We start from the raw sequence: 20,780 nt of genomic DNA, 5'->3' as shown, positions 1-20,780 counted from the left end.
TACAAAGATATTTTTATTACTTCACAGTTTCATTTAAACAAATGCCTAGATTGAAAATTCACAATAATTATTTTCATTTGTGAGTTTATTTCATTGAGCTAATCTACTGTTAACGAAAGAGGCGTTATATATAAATATAGTGATTTCATTGACTAGTGATAAAAAATCTGGAACTAGAAGTCTAACATCAATCAGACAATTGCACACAACCTATTGAAAATGTTACAGTTCAGGAAATTACAGAAAAGGTACGCAATTTTTCCTCTACATTCAGTGAACATCACAAATAAAACTACAAATGATTTCAATTTTCCAATTATTTGTGATGAATATCCTAAGAGAACACATTCAAAATGAAAAAAATTCTTATAAATAGTTGTGCAAAAACCGATACCCAATGTCAACAATATCTTTGCTTTATAATATATTCTTTGGAAAGAATGTTAGAAATAAATATTATCTTACAAATTTATTGTACAAGATATCATTAGGACTCAACATTTCTTATTTGGGAAAAATAACATTGTCATGTATTACAGAACTGTTGAAATCAATTCTTGAATCAAAAATTTCAACATGCACCGTAGTGCAGTTTCATTTTCAGTATATATCAATGGATTTGAAAATTATAAATACTAATGATTTCGAACGAAAGGTAACTTAATGGAGAAGATTTTGAACTATAACCTGAAAATATAATTCGATAGTTAAATTTATGTAGTAAATTTATATTTCTCCAAGTAAAAATATCTACCTACTATTTATATGTACACAATATTTAATATAGATATACTTTCTGGCATTTCTTATTTATATTCCAGGATACTTTCAGCTCAAGAAGAATTTCAACTAGTCACTGAAGAATTACCATAAAAATTCTAGTATATAATGAATGAATATAATTTTGTCCAATTGAAAGGTATTAGAATTAATTGATGAGATCAAGATATTCCGAAATTTTGGGAGAGCCATTGTAAAACATCGAAACATTAAATCTAATTAAAATATTAATTGAAAATGAATATCAATAATTTTATTTTCCAAGTATATTTCGTCCAAAACATAAAAAGAAGTTATCATCGATATCAAGAAATTGGCACTAGTTTAGACGTATCCTCTTGACAAGAGCTGATAAATGAGGGATGTAGTGAAAGAATTCATCCTCCCAGAGTTCATTTAGAGTCCATCTTGAAAAAGAAAATTATATTTCAGTTTCAAACAGGCGAGGATATAATAACTAAATTATATAATAACAATTAATGAACAATTTCTATTATACATTATTATATTAGTATATTACTTTTGGGGATTTGATGAATTAAAGATAACTTGAACTTATCAAATTCTAAATTAAATTTCACTTTTTGAATTTTGACAGAAAAGGAGTTCTGGACAATCTGGCAAATTTTGGAAAACCTCAGAACTAGTTTAGTTGCAATATGAACCAAATCAATTTTGGAAGAGTTGAAGGGATCCAATAGCCCATATTAAATCTACAGGGTGTTTAATATATGTGCAGGACCAGGATCCAAAAATATGAAAAAAAGGATCTATTAACTTAACCTCTAAAATGCACCATTCTCCAGATACAGGTTGTTGAAATTTTAAAAAAATGGTTGCATTTTAGATGGTAAGTTATTAGATCCTTTTTTTCATATTTTTGGACGATCTATCACATTCTGAAGTTCTGCGCATATATTATGAAACACCCTATATAAATTGAATGAAATATATGATGTACTATTTCATGCAACTAAAAATATAAAATGTAATGCCCTTTCTACATACTGTTATCTCTCTAAAGTTTCCTAGAAATGAGGGCAAATTAATGGTAGAGTGTTATAGTTGCATTCCATATAATATTTCGTGATGGAAGACTGGATTGAGAATTTATTCTTCGAACAAATTTTAAAACCTATATTCCAAAATTTTTATGTAACATCTGTAGATGTATTAATGTGATTAATCTAAGTAATTAAAATGATTCTAATAATGAAGGGATCTAGAAATAATGTTATTCTAAACTATCGAGTGTGGGCCAATTAAAACCCGGACTGACCTTGGTAAAGAAATGAAATTATGTTTAAGAAGATGTATCAAAAATAAACAAAACCACACCAGTGTGTTGATGACAAATAGATTAAAGAATTTAAATATTTCCGAAAATTTACAAAAATACAGATTTTAAAAATATTTTTTTTTTTTTTCGAAAATGTTGGTTGAACACAACTTTCAAAGAATGGAAAAATTACTATATAAAATTTGGATTTTGGATAGGAATTTATTGGTGCAAATCACCCTTTCATAGGATTTATTTTCAAAAAAATTCAATACATCAGTAATAAAAAATTTATTAGAACTTATTCAATGAATAAGTTCAATTCTAGGGAACTTTACCATTTTTCAAGACAATTCATTGAGAAAATACTAACAATTTATCAGTAATCTAAATATTACATTAAATACACATCTTCATTATAAATATAAAATTCTGTATAAAGCGAACTGACAGAATGGATTCATTAAAAGTTTATTTTTTCTACCTCCATAGATATGTAATGAGATGGATCTGATTTGTGTGTGGTTTAAAATTCTCTAGGAATCTAGAAACCGTAGGAAAATAACTTAAGTTATTATCAATTAATAAGATGTTTGATCTATATTACCGATTATTATAACAGAGTCGGCCTGCTTAGGACAAAGTTCACTATAGATTTTTGTCATCAATGTTCCCCTGAAAAAATTAAAATAAGATTAAAAATTAATGAGAACATATTCAAAACATTAGATTTATATATATATTGACACATAATAATGAGAGAACCAAAAGTTGGATGGATATCATACTATTCAAAGTCAAATGATTACAATACGAATCAAAAGATAATATTTTCAGACTACTTCGCAATGAAAAGGTTAAAATTGTTCTTTAAATGAGGAATAAAAGACAATTTTGCTGATTTAAATTTTGGATCAGGAAACTGTTACTTTTTGCATTCGTACAAGAATGTTTTCATTCTTTGATAACTTTTTTTTCGAATATATCTGCTCAGCATTATTAACTTTGGACATTGAAGGATTCCGGATCTACGAAAATCAATAATGCTAGAATAACAAAATACATTCATAAGCTTTTAGTTTTGGATACATTTTTTGCACAATAATTAATCGTACATTTTTACATTTTACAATTTCAAAAGATTTTGGATGTCTTTTTAAAACATTTATAAAGGGTACTTCAAAGTTATGAAACAGAACTGGAAACAATATTAATATCTCTTTTCAATTCACAACAAAGTGATAAAAGAGAGCAACAGAGCACTATCAGCTGACTTCACAGTACAGCTGCTAGCTTCGCATGACTGGAATAAGCTTCTGATTGTCAATTACTACTCCAAATCACTGTAACCTATCCAGAGGGCTAAGCGTAAGCTTTATTTCTCGTTACATGTACCCCCAGCAGCACATCGAACCACATGGTGCTGATATCGATACATATTTGACAAAGTATAGTGACAGCATACGTTTTTTACAAGAACAACCTGTTTTTTGTTAGGACAGGAAGCATTTATGTAAGGTAGTCCCAAAAATTTTTCATAATCAATTAGGGGACATATTATGCCACCTAATGGACTAAAAATATTTGAGACTTGCTTTCCGCCGTAAAAAAAAAGGTTGTTCCTGTAAAAAATGTATGCTGACACAATATGTATGTATCGATATAGTCTTTATCAAGTGATTTAAATGCAAACAAATTTAAAAAAAGTGATTCAAAGAAATAAAATGTCTTTCTCAAATATAATTATTGTAATTCAGAACATTTTGTAAAATGTCTTTCCTCATCTAAATCTTCAAGATTAGTTGGAGTTGTTTCAATGTTGAGATATGATATTTTAAAATGATACTTACTTCGAAGCCAACCCTCCTCCAGGTGGCAATCCATCGAAACCAAGGGCTCTGAGCTTTACAAGTAATTTTCCCCATTCAATGTCGTTTTCCTGCTGAACGATCTCTGCAAAGAAAAAAGATTTCAATGAAACACAAAATTAGATCGAACAGTCGTTTATTGAAACAAACCGTTAATAACAAGTAAATTGGAATTCAAGTAATATTAGTATTAACGACAATTACGAAGTTAGCGACGAAAAGAATATTGCTAATCATGCCACATCAATTTAATTCCTCTGTATTATTGTCGTTCGTACATAATTTCACTGAATTTCCAAGAAACAACACAGAAGGTGGAACAACACCTATGAAACAAACTTTACTATTTAAAACCTGGGTTTTAAATTAATTGTACTAATATTTTGACCATAGTAATATTAAGGACTCGAAAGAAAAGAGGAATAAGATTTTATGGGGTCTATTATTGATTGATTGGTTAATCCATGCATCTTAATAATTTACGATACTGGAATTTATTTTTCTACATTCTCTGAATATGCGAAAAATTCTTTTAAAATCTGGTCACAGAACTTTAGAGTCTATTATTTGAAAATATCATATTTTTGACTTGAATTCTGATTTTCTGTTAATATTTTGTAGGAAACCGAATAAACAGAATTTTATCAAAATCAAAAATACCAAATATTCAATTCATACTTATCAGTTATTATGGCCCATAAATGTACATATACTCTAGGTATTAGTTAAAAATATTTTGACTAGATAGAAGTAGGAGAACACTGTCTGGTGAAAAGAAGGAACATCAAATAAATAATTGACACAATAATGCTACCACAAATGCTTGATTACCTTTTGAAATTTTCAAATGTTGTGAAAACAGAAATAAGAAACAGTAAAGTATTCGCTAAAAGTTTTTCCCAAAATAACAAACCTGATCTGTCACATTTACCAAGAGGATCTGTTGTGCAATTGAGAATATGTCTGCAGTATTCATTTTTCACATATGAAACTAAAAAGTTAAGGTTTATTAATTTGAAATATCCAACAATCATTTTTCAAGAAGAAACAAAACATAACATAACAAAAGTTCGGAATTATATGTAATTTTTCACAACCCGTTTTTTCACTGCAGCAGGCATGTTATATGACTGAAGATTCAAAACGAGTTAGACCAACAGATCAAAATCGAATGGTTTTGTCTTTTTTTGTATCCACACATTGAATACTGAATGCCGGTACAGTCAAAGCTGAACAATGTATGTATGCCATATACCATACAGAAGAACATAACTTGATAGACTGTTTCTATCCCTCTTACGTTTTGATGAATTGTAAAAATATTTGAGACTTCATGAAACAAAGAAGTACATTCGAGAATTTTGATTTCTTCACTTCAATTTCACATCAGAAACTTCAAGACATGAATGTTTCCATCCTTATCCAACAGATAAAAACCATTGTGGTAGATTATTGCATCAGTGGAAACGTCTAAGATTAAAGTATTTATCACAGGGAAAGTTACCACTACTAATGCACAGGAACGATAAAACACCAAAGAAAGCACCTTGAAATATTGGAGGTACCCATGAATTCTAAATAAACTCGATAATATCAATATACAGGCTGCCCAACAAACTAGAATAACATTAATATACAAGGTTTGAATTAATAAGTGCGCAAAAAATCAAGGAACGATTCTTATCGAAATTTATTTATAGCCCCTTAAAACAAAAAAGGAATTATTTTATTCTGTTGAAAATATCTACAGAATAAAATGAAGTTGAGGTAAAAGTGTAAGAATAGCTTTAACTAAACTTTCGCCTAATATTATTATTATTATTATATATTCTGCGAACAAGAGGGCACTCAACAAATATTTTGTTGATGTTGCTCCATGGTTGCAGGATAGAAAAAGCCCCACCTCCCTAAAAATGGTTTCCTTTCAAATTTTTTTTTCTCATTAATATTGTATCAATAAAAAATTCATTCTAGATAGTTATATTCATTCTGAACAAATAAGGACCCTTGTAATTCTTTTGTGAAAATAAAGATTTCTGAGAAAAAATTATTTGTTATCAAAGTGGATGATATGATTCGCACGAGATGGAGTATTAATCGATCTTGAACTCTTAAATACCTGAATTTATCTAGTTGATGAGGTTTTTCTACCCCTCACAAGAATAGGGGAACACTACAAAGATATTTGTTTTTGAAAAAAGTTGATTATTCAAATAATTTTTTTCATTACCCTTTAGCAACATTCATTAATTTTTTGCACCTATTTATTTACACCTTGTATAGACGATAATAACCCATTTGAAAAACAACCTGAAAATATCAATTTCGAATTGTAGGGTATATAATTTGGCCTTATTCCAATCATCACTGCTTTAACCCTTGATAAACCTCATGGTACTTGCAAAGTTTTTACACAATAATCTAGTAGCATCTACTAGAAGAATGATACTATATAATAAGTCCAAATAGTATTAAAACATCAACAAGAGGCATATAAAAACTTAACAAAAATTCCTTGTCAGCAATAGTTCTTTAAAAACGAAATATGTACTACATATTACTCTTCACGAATTGAAATAATTCTCCATTCCCTATTCAAATTATAAAGACTATGCAGCCACATGTTAAAGTTGAAGGGTTTAAGTGGTGACAATGTATATTGGTTAAAACATTCAACCCCTACAAATCTAATTCAGCCTGACCAAGAATTTTTATTCCTTCTGTTATAACAACACCACGTTTTTAGGATTTTTTTGAGCCATTGTATTTATTAAATAACCAATATTCATTCTTTTTTGATGAAGAAGATGCTTTCTTTTTACTTTCAAATACGCAACTAACAATTCTCAACAGCATAAGAATTAAATTATTCTGAAAAATAAATAACAAATAACAACAATAAACTTTGTAAATAAACAATTCTCTAGAAGGATAGTAACGTTATTAATACTGTAAAGATAACTGAAAAATTGGGGAATAGTGTAAATACCACTTTTAAGATTGCAGGGAAATAACATGTATGATAACTCTTCAATAATATTTACAAGGATTCATTTTTAAAATATCAAGCAATATATTTGTACTTTTTACTAATAGGTTTACCTCAACTAACCCCTCCCTCAAGGGCAACTGACCTAAGACCCGGAAATCATATTTCCTCAGTCCTAACTTGAGGTGAACCCATGCTAGCATCGCATACTTAATTTTTGGCGCTATAAATTGTAAGATGGGATTTTTGACAGAATTGCATTACTTTAGCAGATTAATATCTTGGCTAATAAGGGCTATTTCTGCATCAGGTATTGATAACGTGATAGTTTTAATGATTTACAATTTTTTGTTTGGTTTGAAATTTTTCAATGTAAATTGCTAATGAAAAGTATTATTTTCAACCATAATGATTTTTTGCAATTAAAGCGTTCCTTCAAGGATGATAGTTCTGATGATCCAGCCTTGAATGAGGATTTAGAATGAAGAATCAAAAAAACTCCGCAAACACAGAGTATGAGCATCCAAGCAAAACTGAGACCATGATTTCACAACTAACACCTACACTAGAGAAGAAACTAACAAAAGACAACTTCTAAATTATGTTAGCAGGCGACTTCAATATAAATATGATGGAGAACACTAGATGGAAACAAAATTGGGTAAATTTCCCAAAAACATATAATATCATCCAAACTATCTACGAGCCAACTAGGATAACACCCAATACTTCCACATGTATTGATGGCATTAATGTAAAGATAGACTATCACTTTATTAAACAGGTTATACAAACTCATATCTCCGATAATTGTGCTCAGAAGATTTCTTTCACAATCACCCAAAAATACACCTACGAAAGAATAATCTCTGAAGAAAAAAATAAACAACCTAAAACAGTCCTTATCCTAACAAAACTGGTAATCAATATATGAAATTGAAAATGTGGATGAACGGTTTAATGAATTCCAAAATGTCTTTTTCGAAAACTCCAACAAGAACTGTCCTATACTGAAAACATCAGTAAAAACCAATCAAAAGAGCTTTAAATCAAATCATTCAGCACTACAGCAGGTAAAGAAAAAATTAGACATCTTGCTCCTCCTAAGTCAAGAAGATGAAAGATACAGAGCTGAATACAACACCGTTAAAAAAGAGTATGAAAACCTCCTTACAGAACACAAAGTGAAACATTATGAAAAATTGATTAGTAATTCAGATAATAAGAGCAAAACCATGTTGTCGATAGTCAACTCTCTAAACAACAGGGACACCAAGGAAATGGCTAACTTCTCAACAGAACCAGAGGAAAAGAACTATAATAATGACCCCATCACCAGAAAATTTCATAATTGACCAAGTATCTCAGGAATAACTAAAAAATAAAAGTTCAAGTGGTATAGATGGAGTATCTAATCAAATCATAAAACAGACTATAGATGAAATAATTTATATAATAATTCACTGAAATCGGAAGTGTTTCTCATGAAACTAAAGGTAGCAGAGGTTATACCAATATACAAGACTGGAGACCCTGATATTATGGAAACATATAAGCCTGTTGCCCTCCTTTTCAAAATTATTTGAGCTTGCATATTGTAAACAAATAATGGAGTTTTTTATGGGTAATCAGTTTTTCAGTACAAGTGTCAACATGACTGTCTAAAAGGGAGATCTGTCCAGACAGCGATTTAACAGTTTTTAAAGAGGATTGTAGATGCATTTTAGAATGGGGCCTATGATTGTCTATATCCTGAAAGTTTATGTGGAAAACTAGAGTGAAATTGAGAATAGCTACTATACCTACTATAGCCTGATCTAAAAAAATTGATAAATACAATAATGATACACACTGAGGAATGGTCGGAAGATAACAACCTAATTCTAAATAAAAACAAAACAAAAATAACCCTATTCAATCCTATGAACTCTGGTATAGAAAGCCAAGAAAAAATACTTATTGATAGTGGAGAGTCAAAATTAACACCATTCTCAAAATTCTTAGGAGTCTACATTGATGAAGAACTGGAAATATCACAAAGCAAACCTGGAGGGAAAGCTAGGATCATCAGTATATGTCTTCAGAATAACGCCAAGACAAGAAGTAGAAGTGCATTAAAAACAGTGTACCATTCAACTATAGAATCTAAACTGTGACTTGGCTTATGTTTCTATGGTTCTGGGAATATTTCATCTTTATTCATTCCACAAAATAAAGCAGTGAGGATATTATATAATATAAGTTCAATGAAACGTGCAGGGAATTTTCCGAAAAAACAAGATACTAACAATTACATCATCTATATCCAAGAATGTATTTTATTTTTTCATAATAATAATAATTTTTGCATGGAACTAATTTAAGAATTTATATTGTATTTCATATCACATACAGGTAATAATGTTTTATACCTAAGTGATGTATTTTGTTTATTTACCGAAATAAACTCTATTATTATTATTATAAAAACAGAACTATTCAGAGAATACAAGTACAGTAAGTCAAGATATGAGACTAGAACACAAAAATATAAACATCCAAAATGTAGATTGACAATCTCACAGAAACAATTGGAATATAGATGCATAAAACTCTTCAATAATTTACCACCCAATATATAGACAATAGAAAATCACAAATTAGTCAAAAAGGAACTTCACAAAATCTTTGTCAATATGGAACCATATTCGCTAAAGGATTATGGTGTAAATAACTAAGACCATGTATTTTTGACACTATTTCATTTCTCTTTATATTTTTAATGTAGAGTGCTTTGAAATAAAGATTATTATTATTATTAATACCCATACAGAATTTCTTAAGAGTCGAACCCAAGATATGGACATTATGAGAATTTTATGTTTGCAGATGGTCTACATTAGGGATAAAAGAGCGCTGTTCATAAATGACAAGTATGGTACCGTATTTAGAAAACTCAGGCAAATATCTGGAACTTCTGGGAAAACAGTCAATGCCTACAAATGGCCAAGAAGATACATTTGTACTTCATAGCAAATCAACATTACGAAATGAAATTAAGGGTTTGACTGACAGGCTGCAAATAGAGATGTCTCAAGAAGACAAAACACAATCCCAAACCGATGTCCATTTCACTTATGCTGATGAAGATAAAGTACCTTTATCCAATTTAGCAACGAGTGAACCATCGCCTTTGAATTCAGAAGAGGAATCCAATCATAGTATTCGTACTGGGTGAGTACCAGAATCAAAGGCTTCTTCTATGGCCGTATGAGCAAGAGTACGAACAACACTTGACCAGTTATTAAAACATGAAATGACCCCTTTTTTCAATGAGGTCAGAATAGGAGTACGGATACATACTTGGAAACTCCGACCCTCGACTTCATTTCCATCAATCACAAACGTTCAATTTTGAATAACAAATGGTTTCTAGTTGGAAAAATTGCGAGACAGCAGTTGTCGCTAGATTTTTCTAGTTTACCCACAGCAAAACTTGACAGCTGTTGCCATGAAATAATTACTTTTATACTATAGTGTGTTTTTAATAGCATAAGACCTTTTTATGAGCATTGTTAACAATCCCGCATTCTTGTCGATCCGCGGGATTGATATTTTGGCGCGGGATTGGATTCCTTAGTCCACATGTGTCGCATAATCATAAAAGCTGAAATTCTTATAGAATCATCAACCACCCAAACACGATACCCACACCAAATTAAAATTTGATAAGATAGATGGATACAAAATCAAAGTTGTCCAGAAAGATCTGAAAACCATTTTGAAAGTGGAAATTCTGAAATTGAGCGCCAAACATTTATTCTTCCTGAAATTTAAGTTCTGATTTATAAGAAATAACATAAAAACTTTGACTAAACCAAGATAATAATAGAAAATAATTTTGAGATTTGCCCAAAAAATATTTTAGGCCCTCGCAGCAATTGTGAGAGAAATTATTCATCTCGAAAGTAACACAACTTTAAGCAAAATTGAATGACATTTTGATATGCAAAAATTCGTTTTTAAAAATTCTAATACAAGCTGTATACTTCCCCCGTTCATTTTTTGACTTCTCTTTAAAAATGTTTGTTGAATTTTACACTTTCAAAACAACCTTCTAATAATGCATCTTTTGATGCAATTATGATATGAATTTCCAAATTATTATTATTTTTTTTTTTTGAGAAATACTAATCTCCACTTTTTATGAATATCCATCTCAATATTGCTTGATATTTATTTTTGGTGTTTTGAGCTTCATATCATCTCTAAAAATAGGGACTATTTAGAACTTTTCTCAATTTTCTAACTAGGGCTTATTTGAAATCACTATCAATGACCTAATCTTCAAAAATGAATCCAAGCGATTATGAAACAATCCAAATGTGTTTGAAACCTAGTGAATTTCTGCTAATATGATTTTCGAATGAGCAAAAGATGAGGCATCAAATAAATTAATTTCTTTTCCCTCAATCTTTTACGATCCCTCGAAAATTTTATGTAAAATCATCAGCAAAATCGTAATTTCGGCAAGGTAAAAATTTAAGACAACCTCTGATTCTCCTTTCAATGGTAGCATCTAGTTCCTTCTCAGCCTCGATTGCTTCAGGGGTTGGAGTAGGCGCTCCGGGAAATACAATTAATACAATACTCATATTGTCTCGACTTCCCTGCAAATAAAGACCATGATTAAAATTTCACTACAACATATTATGAATAAACAGATGTTATTGCCTGTATTACGAGCCATTCTAAGTGCAAATAAAAGCAGTTCTGACACTGAATAAAAACTTAATGTCTTTCTCAAAAAGCAACAAAAATAATTAACACAAAAAAATACGTACTTTGTACAAACATGTATCTATGACTTGACTGGTAACTTCACTCAAATTTTCAGTAACTAAAAGACGATTATGTATATACTGGCATAAGTCTTCATTACTCATAACATCCCAAACACCATCACAGGCTAAAACTAAAAATTCGTCTTGTGTATCATCACGATCCCTAACGAATATATCTGGTTCGGGGGATACCAATTGTTCACAAGGTCCTCTACCTTCAACATTCTGAAAAAAAAAAGATTAATGATATATTTTGCTAATCACTTCCATCTGTGTAAGTAGACAATATACTGACACTACTACAAACATTACTAGAAACATTTTTATATAATAATAACCAAAACGGTAACTCTAATTCTCAGCCAATGTCAATATGCTTTATTATCTTCCACTCCTAAAAAGTCAGCACTCCATGCTAAGTTATTTTCGGTCTTACAACATTATTCTCTCCCAAAAAGATTTGTTCATTTATTGTATCCGGAGATTTTAACATTGACATTCTTTCAAATAATAATGTGGCTGAGAGGTTCATCTCACTTGTTGAGGGTTTCAATGCAAAATTTATGATTAGGGAACCTACAAGAATAACACTAACATCTTCATGTATCGATAATATAATAACCAATATCGAAGATGACACATTAGCTAGTGTTATTGAAGAACACATATCGGATCACAAGGGACAAATATTCACTTTTTCAGCTGTCACAGCTATACAGCACAAGAGAAAAATTCGCTTAATAAATGGATCTACCACTGAGATATTTTTGACATCTTTGTCCCAAGTGGACTGGAACATACTTTCAATCGAATTTTCTACTGGTGTGGACTCCTTATGGAATAAGTTTCACACAACCTTTAAACGAATATTTGATGATTCATTTCCACATATTTCAATTAAAAATAACAACAAAATTAAAATTCCTATCACGCCTAAGGTTCAACAGCTCCGTAATTATTTGAACACTTTATTTGTTATTTCTCAACAAAATTCGAATTATAATAGTCATTATAAAAAGTTCAAATTTCGATATGACAAGGAGTTACAGAAAATGAACCAGGACTATTTCAGAAAACTGATTTGGGAGAGTAAAAATAAGTGTAAAACATCTTGGAGTATACTACATAGGCTAACTGGTAAAGATGTGACCAAAAGAGATGTCCTGAAACATGTTGGCAACCCAGAGGTCCTTGCGAATAACTTTAATCTCTATTTCGCCAGCGGGCATTCGGAATATTCACATAATTTGAATAATATATCAGATGGTACATATGGTAAATATCGCAATAATAAATCCTTTTATTATTTTCCCGTAAGTAAATGAAAGTGAGGTAATTAGTGTGGTCAATAAAATGAAGAGTAAAACCGCTTGTGGCTATGATGATATACCTATAACTGTTATCAAAAACTCGATTCATATAATTGCCACACCTCTATCACATATTATCAATCGAGCTTTTACGGAGGGTTTATTTCCATCGGCCCTCAAATCAGCTATAATCAAACCTCTATATAAAAACGGAAATTCGAATGATATTCACAATTATCGTCCTATCAGCTTATTGACTGCATTTTCAAAAATTTTAGTGAACCGGTTATTGAACTTCTTTCATAAATTCGGGATATTTTCGAAAAATCAACATGGTTACTTGCGCGGTAAAGGCACCACCACGGCTCTCTATGAACTAACATCGGGTATTATTGAGGCAATTGAACAAGGTGAGATGCCCATCGGACTTTTTATAGATCTCTCTAAGGCTTTTGATTGTGTGAATCACCAGAGACTTCTGAATAAATTGGAATTTTATGGTGTTCGTGACAACCAACTTGATCTGCTGCGTAGTTACCTAACTAATAGAACGCAAAGAGTTTCTGTTGGCACGGGCGACAAAGTTCACATGTCCAAAGAAGAAGTGGTTAATGTAGGTGTACCGCAAGGGAGTGTTTTGGGACCCCTTCTTTTTCTTCTTTATAATAATGATCTACCTTCATCTATATCATCTTTACAATCAATTATCAATATACTTTTATTTGTTGACGATGCAAATGCACTCATTAAAAATAAAGACCTCAAAACTTGCATCGAACAGACGAAAACAGCTTTTGATCTAATGAATATTTGGTGTAGTCAGAACGGGCTCCATCTAAATGTTGATAAAACTGAATGCGTCATGTTCAGGACTAATAGATCTAAAGAGAATTTCCCGAAAACAATAATGTTCGGCAATACCGCAGTAGAAATATCACAAACCACTAACTTTTGGGAGTTTATGTGGACAATCAATTGAATTGGTGCGAACATATTCATCATCTATGCAAAAGACTCAATCGGGCTATTTATATGATAAGGGTGTTATCTCGACGGGTAGATAAGCAACTTTAAAGATCCATTTATTTTGCGAATTTTGATTCTATACTCAGGTATGGAATCGTAATTTGGGGTAGTGGTTCCGATTGTAGTAAACTGTTTGTACTTCAAAAGTCTGCTTTAAGATCTATGATTGGTCTAAAATATAGAGAATCATGCAGAGGGCACTTCAGACACAATATAATTCTCACTTTCTTTGGGATGTTTGTTTTATAGTGCGTTCTTTTTGTGGAAACAAGTCCTCATTATTTCGAGGATCTCAAAAATATTAATAACACAAGACGTACCATTCCCTTTCACTTTCCGATACATAAAATGTCATTAACTGAAAAAGGTACCAAGGATATGTGTGTTAAATTTTATAATAATCTACCCAAAAATGTACTAGACATAGTTGATATTAGGAAATTCAAGAAAAATCTCACAGACTTGATTATCAATGTGGAACCTTATTCTATTTCGGAATTTTTGAATTATTGTGGTGTAGATTCTAGGATATAGTTTGATTTTTTTTCTGTTATTGACGGTTTTCCATTTCTTTATATATTTGTGTACAGAATTCAGGAAATAAAGCTATTGTTATTGATTTTTATTCATACCCAATGCACACTTTATAATTAAAAGAGCTTATAATCTTATGGAATATTCAATGTGCCAACCTTCAGAAACATAGATAGGGGAGCATTTGCCATTTTCAGTAAGCCAATTTTGTCCCCAACATGAACTAACAAATTTGACATGAAGCGCGCGGAAATGAAAACATATCAGTGATACGATATTCCACTCAATTCGCGAGTTTCTGCACAAAGAACGCACTTCTTATGTCCCATAGTGAATCAACTTTTCATACTAACTCAAAATATATTGAAATAAATAACCTAAATATGTCAGAAATTCAGGAAACAAACTTCAAGCGCGCCAAACGACGTGAAATAACCGATGGCACTAGGAGAGCAAAAGTTGCCAAACTTTTGATTTCAGCAGGTAGATACAGAAAATAATAAATATTTCGCTTATTATAAATTCGACAATTAGGAAAAATATCGGATTCCAAATATTCAAATTTGAATATTTAATCGGGAATCACTCAAATAAATATATTTCATTCAATGTATTAATATACATTCATAATGATATAGTAAAATTGTGGATTTGAAAATATATCACAATCCGACAACGTAATCTAACCATATTGGGGATATGTGAAAATTGCATTTACTTCATCTATCTATGTTTATTACTCTATGTGCCAACCTGAATATTAATATTTCCTCAAATTATGTCAAAATCGAATGAGTACAGTGCGAAATATTGGGAACCCGGGTATTTAACGATTACGCGTGAAGAAAACACATCCAAAAGAGCAGAAATTTTGACGGAACTACTCACTATCTGATCTGAAAATCCATACCAATTTTCAACAAACACAGAAACAGAACGTGAAAAAAACAAATGCACGTGCTCAATTCAGATAGAAATTTCATTCAAATTGATAAGAATTGTAGAACTGTTACTTGTTACTAAGGACCGATGGACAGACGGGCAAACAGACACGAAACCAAAGTTAGATGGTCTCAAATAATGCATTTTAAAAAGAGGAAATTTTGAAATCGGACTTTTTTCTTCCCAAAAGTGATCACATACCTTCTGTAGATTCAGAATCAAGTCCATTTAACTGAAAGAAAACTTTTTACTACAATAATGAATTCAAAAGAGGATAATTCTTTGAAATTATGCAATTATCTTGTTATGAAGAATACCTCTTGAAGAAAATTTTCAAACCAAGTGTAGATCGGCATAGGCAAAAAATGCTTAAAACTATGATATTCAAAATATTATATTTCCCTTTTTGTAAAACAGACTAAGGTACAAATAAAGACTCAAATAATCATTTGCAGATTAGGGAATTTATAATGTCTTTGGAGAATCCGCGATAGATAATCAAGTATTCAACTAATGAAGTAAACTTGATTTGTTCCTCTATGATGAAACGTATGAGAAAAAAAGTATGAAAAGGGTATACATACAGTATATATCTGGTTTATTAGTAAAAAGACTTTCCATTTCATGTGGAAAATTTGTTGCAATAAATGCAACGAATAATTTCTCTTCAGAATATGTTTATTTTTATCATAGCGTTTTTTTTTAATGAAATGCATTCTAAAAATCAAAACCATAACCTTGAAAGACATTGAAATTTTTTTAAAGAGACTCATAAATATTATGTTACTTTCGGAAAAATTAAGTATATTTCGAATCTGTTATGTTGAATGTTCAAATGGACCCCTATAAAACTCACTAGCCAAATGAGTTCAGAGATAATCACACATCTCTGAGTAGATTTGACATAAAATTGCCACAAAGTTGAATAATTTTTAATATTAATTCATCAAGAATTCATATATCCTCGGATATTTGGCAGCATTCAGGTTGCCTCCGATAACGAAATAACGATAATGAGATAAGTATCCATAAATCACTGTCCAAACATTAAGTTTTTGCGGGTTAAAAACATTTTGATATATCATCCAAGTGAAAGAGAAGAGATAATATAACTTGATTATTTTCAGTTGTTAAAAGTCTCTACAAATTGAATGCAAATTTGTAGATCTACCAAAAAATTGATAGGAATAGCAATGGTGGTTCAGACTTTGAACCTGCTTCTATATCAGACGGATGGAAAACAATTAAAAGGAGTCTAATTAAACTCTTGATTATCCACATATTATAACTTATGTTATATCTTATGGTCCTATCAAAAAGATGCCAGTCCTTGATGAAATTACAAGAATTTTATGGAAAGCCCCTACCCAAGAGGCTCTTGGATTATCTTTAGCTTTATGTTTTTCACAAAGTTACAGGAAAACTTCAAAAAGAAAGCCTTTTATTTCTCTAATATTCTATTGAGGGTCATTGAGGTACAAAACCAATTATTTAAATATATTTTATGCAACTAGTTCCGAAGAAAAATTTAAGAATCTAGGAAATGTTCAACAGACGATTTTTTCAATTCAAATTTCAGATTCTACATACTAATTTGAAACTCCAACAAATTTCCAATGCTCCTACCTTAAGGAACTGCTTGAAGAAATTAATTATTAGAATAATAACCCCTACCTTATAATCATAGTCTCCCAGAGCTCGACTCACAGCAAGACTACCATTCACTCTAGAAATCATAACCGATCCTCCAGCTTTGACAATGCGATCCAATTCAGAAGGCAAGCCTGGTTTATGGTCTTGAGTAGAAAACACCGGCTCTCCTTGACGGCACAACACTGCTCTGGAGTCGCCACAGTTTGCTATGTAGATGAGACGGGGAGAAATAAAAGCACACACTGCAGTAGTGCCACTCCTATCTTCTCCCGATGATAGTTCAGGTAACGAGCGCATTTGGCTATCTAATTCTGAAAGTAACATAAAGAAAACTTTTTTATTGTAAACAGACAATTGATTTATACTTATCAAAGAATATTTATTGATTTTGTGAATTGAATATTACAATATAGGATTAGTCAATAACAACGAAATGATAATTGGGAAAAAGAACTAATACATAATTATACAAATATGTAAGTTTAGTGTATCTTTTCATCATTAAGAAATTGAGCATAATAGTAACACTTCCCTATTAAGGTATTTCGTATAATAAGTTTAAAAACTATTATGCAAATGCTGTAATATCTAATTTCAACCTGCACACGAAGAATGTTACATTTTGTAATTCTGGTCTTTCACAATTTGCAGATTTTCATTGCAGTTTTATTTGATACCTTGCTTTTGGTAGAAGATCTATAAGACAAATTGCTACTCATTATAAGAGTATGCCCATCCAATATATACAAATTGTGAAAGACCAGAATTAAGAAATTTAGAAATAACAGAAAAAACAGCACTTAGGACCATCACAAGAATGAGACACCAAAATAATATACTCCCAGCACTGTACTTGAGCACCAACAATAAGAATGAGACTGAAATCCCTACTTGCTTCTTTTATTCAAAAGTAATTGATTCAGAGTAGCTGATAGGTTTATCTCATTGTTTTCTAACTACCGTGCGAAACTTCAAACGGTGATTCATTAGATCGTTTAAAAAAAATTCCTATGAATATGTATTCGTTATTTATCATAAATATTCTTAAACTCATTCAGTTGTAATCTGATACATTTATTTGAAATGATAAGATCGGAATTGTTTATTTTTCCTTTTGGTTTTCATTTTATGTTTTCTATGGATAGTTTTTGGAATAAGTTGAATGAAATTATTTTTTTTTATTGAAAACTGAGCTTGATATAAAGAAAATACAAGACCAAAGAGTTGAATTTTCAGTTGCTCAATCTAAAAAAATACGAAAAAAGAGTCTCAGATTTTCCTCAATATTGCTGGCTGTAATGCCCGCTGTTACACCACTAGACCTAATAATTTCAATTCAGATAGATATAAATAAGCACCTTAATACTTCAAATGAGTGTACCAAATTTCAATAAAATCAGTTGAAGAATATTTATGATATGCTATAAATAAGGTTTTTTAACTTCAATTAACTAGATTAGGCATCTGCGAAACAAAGCAACTCTGGATATGTGTTCATGGGAACTTTTTTAAACAACCTTACAAATCACTCTGAGGTTTCGTAGTCCAGAAACATCCTATAAATATCTATATAATAATAATATGGTTTATTCTGTAAGCTACAGGTTATAAACATATAATCACAAGCGTGAGCCTGTACGTGACTTCTTAATAAATGAAATATAATACAGTAGCCGGTACTCAAATAATTTCACAAATCAAGATCAATTTCTATCAACATATCTCAATAAAAAATATAAAAATGAACAAAAACTTAAGAGCACACCATCCACAGTAATGATGAGTGCAATATAGATACTTCTACTATCTTATTTTTAAACACACCAGTTTTTGTAAAACCGATTGTTCAATCAATTCAAACTGATAATGCACTGCACTTAAAAAGTTTTGCATAGTAATACAGAGTATTTAATGATTGTCAAAAAAATTATTTTAAATCAATGAGAATTGAATTATTTTTTGTAATGTTGCACTCAAGATCATCACTTGATGAATATATGATTAACATGTTACTTATAAAATCTTGAACATGAAATCATTTCAAGCATTTTAAATCGAAGTATAATTTACTCTTTTCATCTATTCTCTATAAGTAATATTCTTATTTACGAATATGTTCATTACCTAAAAATCCAGTATGAATTCCTTTCTTTGTATCTTCCTGGAACTCATCTGTTGCCATAATTGCTTCTAGTAAGTGTGAAGCACAATGTTTGGAGACTCCAGCCCCAGCATGCCCATCGAATACAGCAAAATATGACCAGTCTTTAAGTTCACCTTCACCTAATTGGGTTTTGGCCATATGAGCATCCTCCATCTCCAATCTCCATCCCTGCATACTTGCAACCCCATATTTGAGACCGTTACCTTCGCCGCTTTCCAGAAGCTTTTCCGTCAGTGGTTTGTCAAGAAATGCTCCCATTTTATTAAGTTTTCCAACACTTTCTTGCACAGAACGTTATATACAGCACAAATCCCACATTGCTGAAAAAATGTTATGTAAATATTGGTCAGCAATCAAGGACTTGCAACTGATTCACACTACTTTCTATCAAAATGCAATAACTGTCTTAAAATGTAACGTTGCGAACTGTCATCCATAACTTACCGTTATTCATACCAGATTATTCCCAAATCATTTTCTTTTTTACTTAGAGCAATCTATATTTTTTTTAAATAATAAACTAATAAACATACAATAAATTATACTAATGGCGGTTATGACAAAATACGCTTGCGTAAAGCTAAAAATAGATGCTCAAATGACGTAATTTTTGTCCAATAAGCACATTACCTGTTCGATGCTCCAAATTTGTACATTGAAATTCAAATTAAAAGTCAATTCTAATATGAATAAAAAAGGTCCAATCTTACCTCACTAGGAATCAAAAAGATTATCCCGAAACAAATAAGCTTATCGACTTGAAAGCTTGTGTTGGATAATAAAACAGTTTATAAATGAATGAGATATTTAGGAGTCGGCTGAATCAGCTGATTTCAAATTCGGTAGTTTCTCACATATTCTGCAGATGGCAGAAATAATGTGTTCATTCATATTCTGCGATTCATTCACGGTATCAATAAAGAGTAGGTTCATTTTATTGATTATTTTGTAGGAATAATGAAGAGAAAACTTCTTAATCTAATCAGAAAAATAAAACTGCACAGAATATAAACAAGATTGTTTTAATTCAGCCTTTTATAATAATTGCTACTTGGGTAACTGATCATAAATTGAATATCAATATGTGTCTACGTCTACGGTGGCAAATAATAGCATTGTCACTTCTTAATAATCACAGGAATTGGAATATAACATAATTAATACAATATAAATAATAATAATAATAAAATAACTCTTTATTTAGTGAAAAACACTAGTTACAACAGAAAAAAGAAATAAAATTAATTCAAATCAGTAATATTTCTGTATATGTGCAATTAACATTCTCCTGAAAGTCCAATAATTAGTTGAAATGGTGAATATATAACGAATATTTAAAAGCTTGATTCCAACTCGGGGTCATTCGTTCTCATAGAATATTCAAAACTATACCTACGAACTAGAACTTTGCA

The 20,780-nt window shown here is 30.7% G+C and overlaps 1 protein-coding gene across 6 annotated transcripts; it reads right to left on the bottom strand.

Annotated features, from left to right (window-relative positions):
- On the bottom strand, window positions 1-20,234 carry LOC123670554 (protein phosphatase 1B-like). 6 transcript variants are annotated; one of them, XM_045604046.1, is made up of 8 exons: window positions 20,079-20,233; window positions 19,329-19,688; window positions 17,226-17,515; window positions 11,740-11,964; window positions 11,448-11,565; window positions 3,910-4,012; window positions 2,667-2,734; window positions 1-1,187 (listed from the first exon to the last, which is right to left on the bottom strand). In XM_045604046.1, exons 2-8 carry the CDS (start codon window positions 19,624-19,626, stop codon window positions 1,177-1,179), a joined length of 1,113 nt encoding a protein of 370 aa, XP_045460002.1. In that variant the 5' UTR covers window positions 19,627-19,688; window positions 20,079-20,233; the 3' UTR covers window positions 1-1,176. The 6 variants fall into 6 exon arrangements, with proteins under 6 accessions (XP_045460002.1, XP_045460001.1, XP_045460004.1 ...); XM_045604045.1 differs by lacking the exon at window positions 20,079-20,233 and adding an exon at window positions 19,813-19,973; XM_045604048.1 differs by lacking the exon at window positions 1-1,187 and adding an exon at window positions 2,336-2,603.
- Window positions 20,235-20,780: the final 546 nt, after the last annotated feature.

The sequence above is a fragment of the Harmonia axyridis genome, chromosome 1, assembly GCF_914767665.1.
Source record: "Harmonia axyridis chromosome 1, icHarAxyr1.1, whole genome shotgun sequence".
Taxonomy (NCBI): domain Eukaryota; kingdom Metazoa; phylum Arthropoda; class Insecta; order Coleoptera; family Coccinellidae; genus Harmonia; species Harmonia axyridis.
This window is presented reverse-complemented; position numbering and strand designations above follow the sequence as displayed.

Bases quoted from the DNA above. Each gene is read 5' to 3' on its own strand.
- LOC123670554 (XM_045604044.1), bottom strand. From the start codon at position 19,626: ATGGGAGCATTTCTTGACAAACCACTGACGGAAAAGCTTCTGGAAAGC. The intron at 17,516-19,328 runs GTAATGAACATA...TGTTACTTTCAG, and splicing joins AATTCATACTGGATTTTTAG to AATTAGATAGCCAAATGCGC. The intron at 11,965-17,225 runs GTAGGGGTTATT...TTTTTTTTTCAG, and splicing joins TGGGAGACTATGATTATAAG to AATGTTGAAGGTAGAGGACC.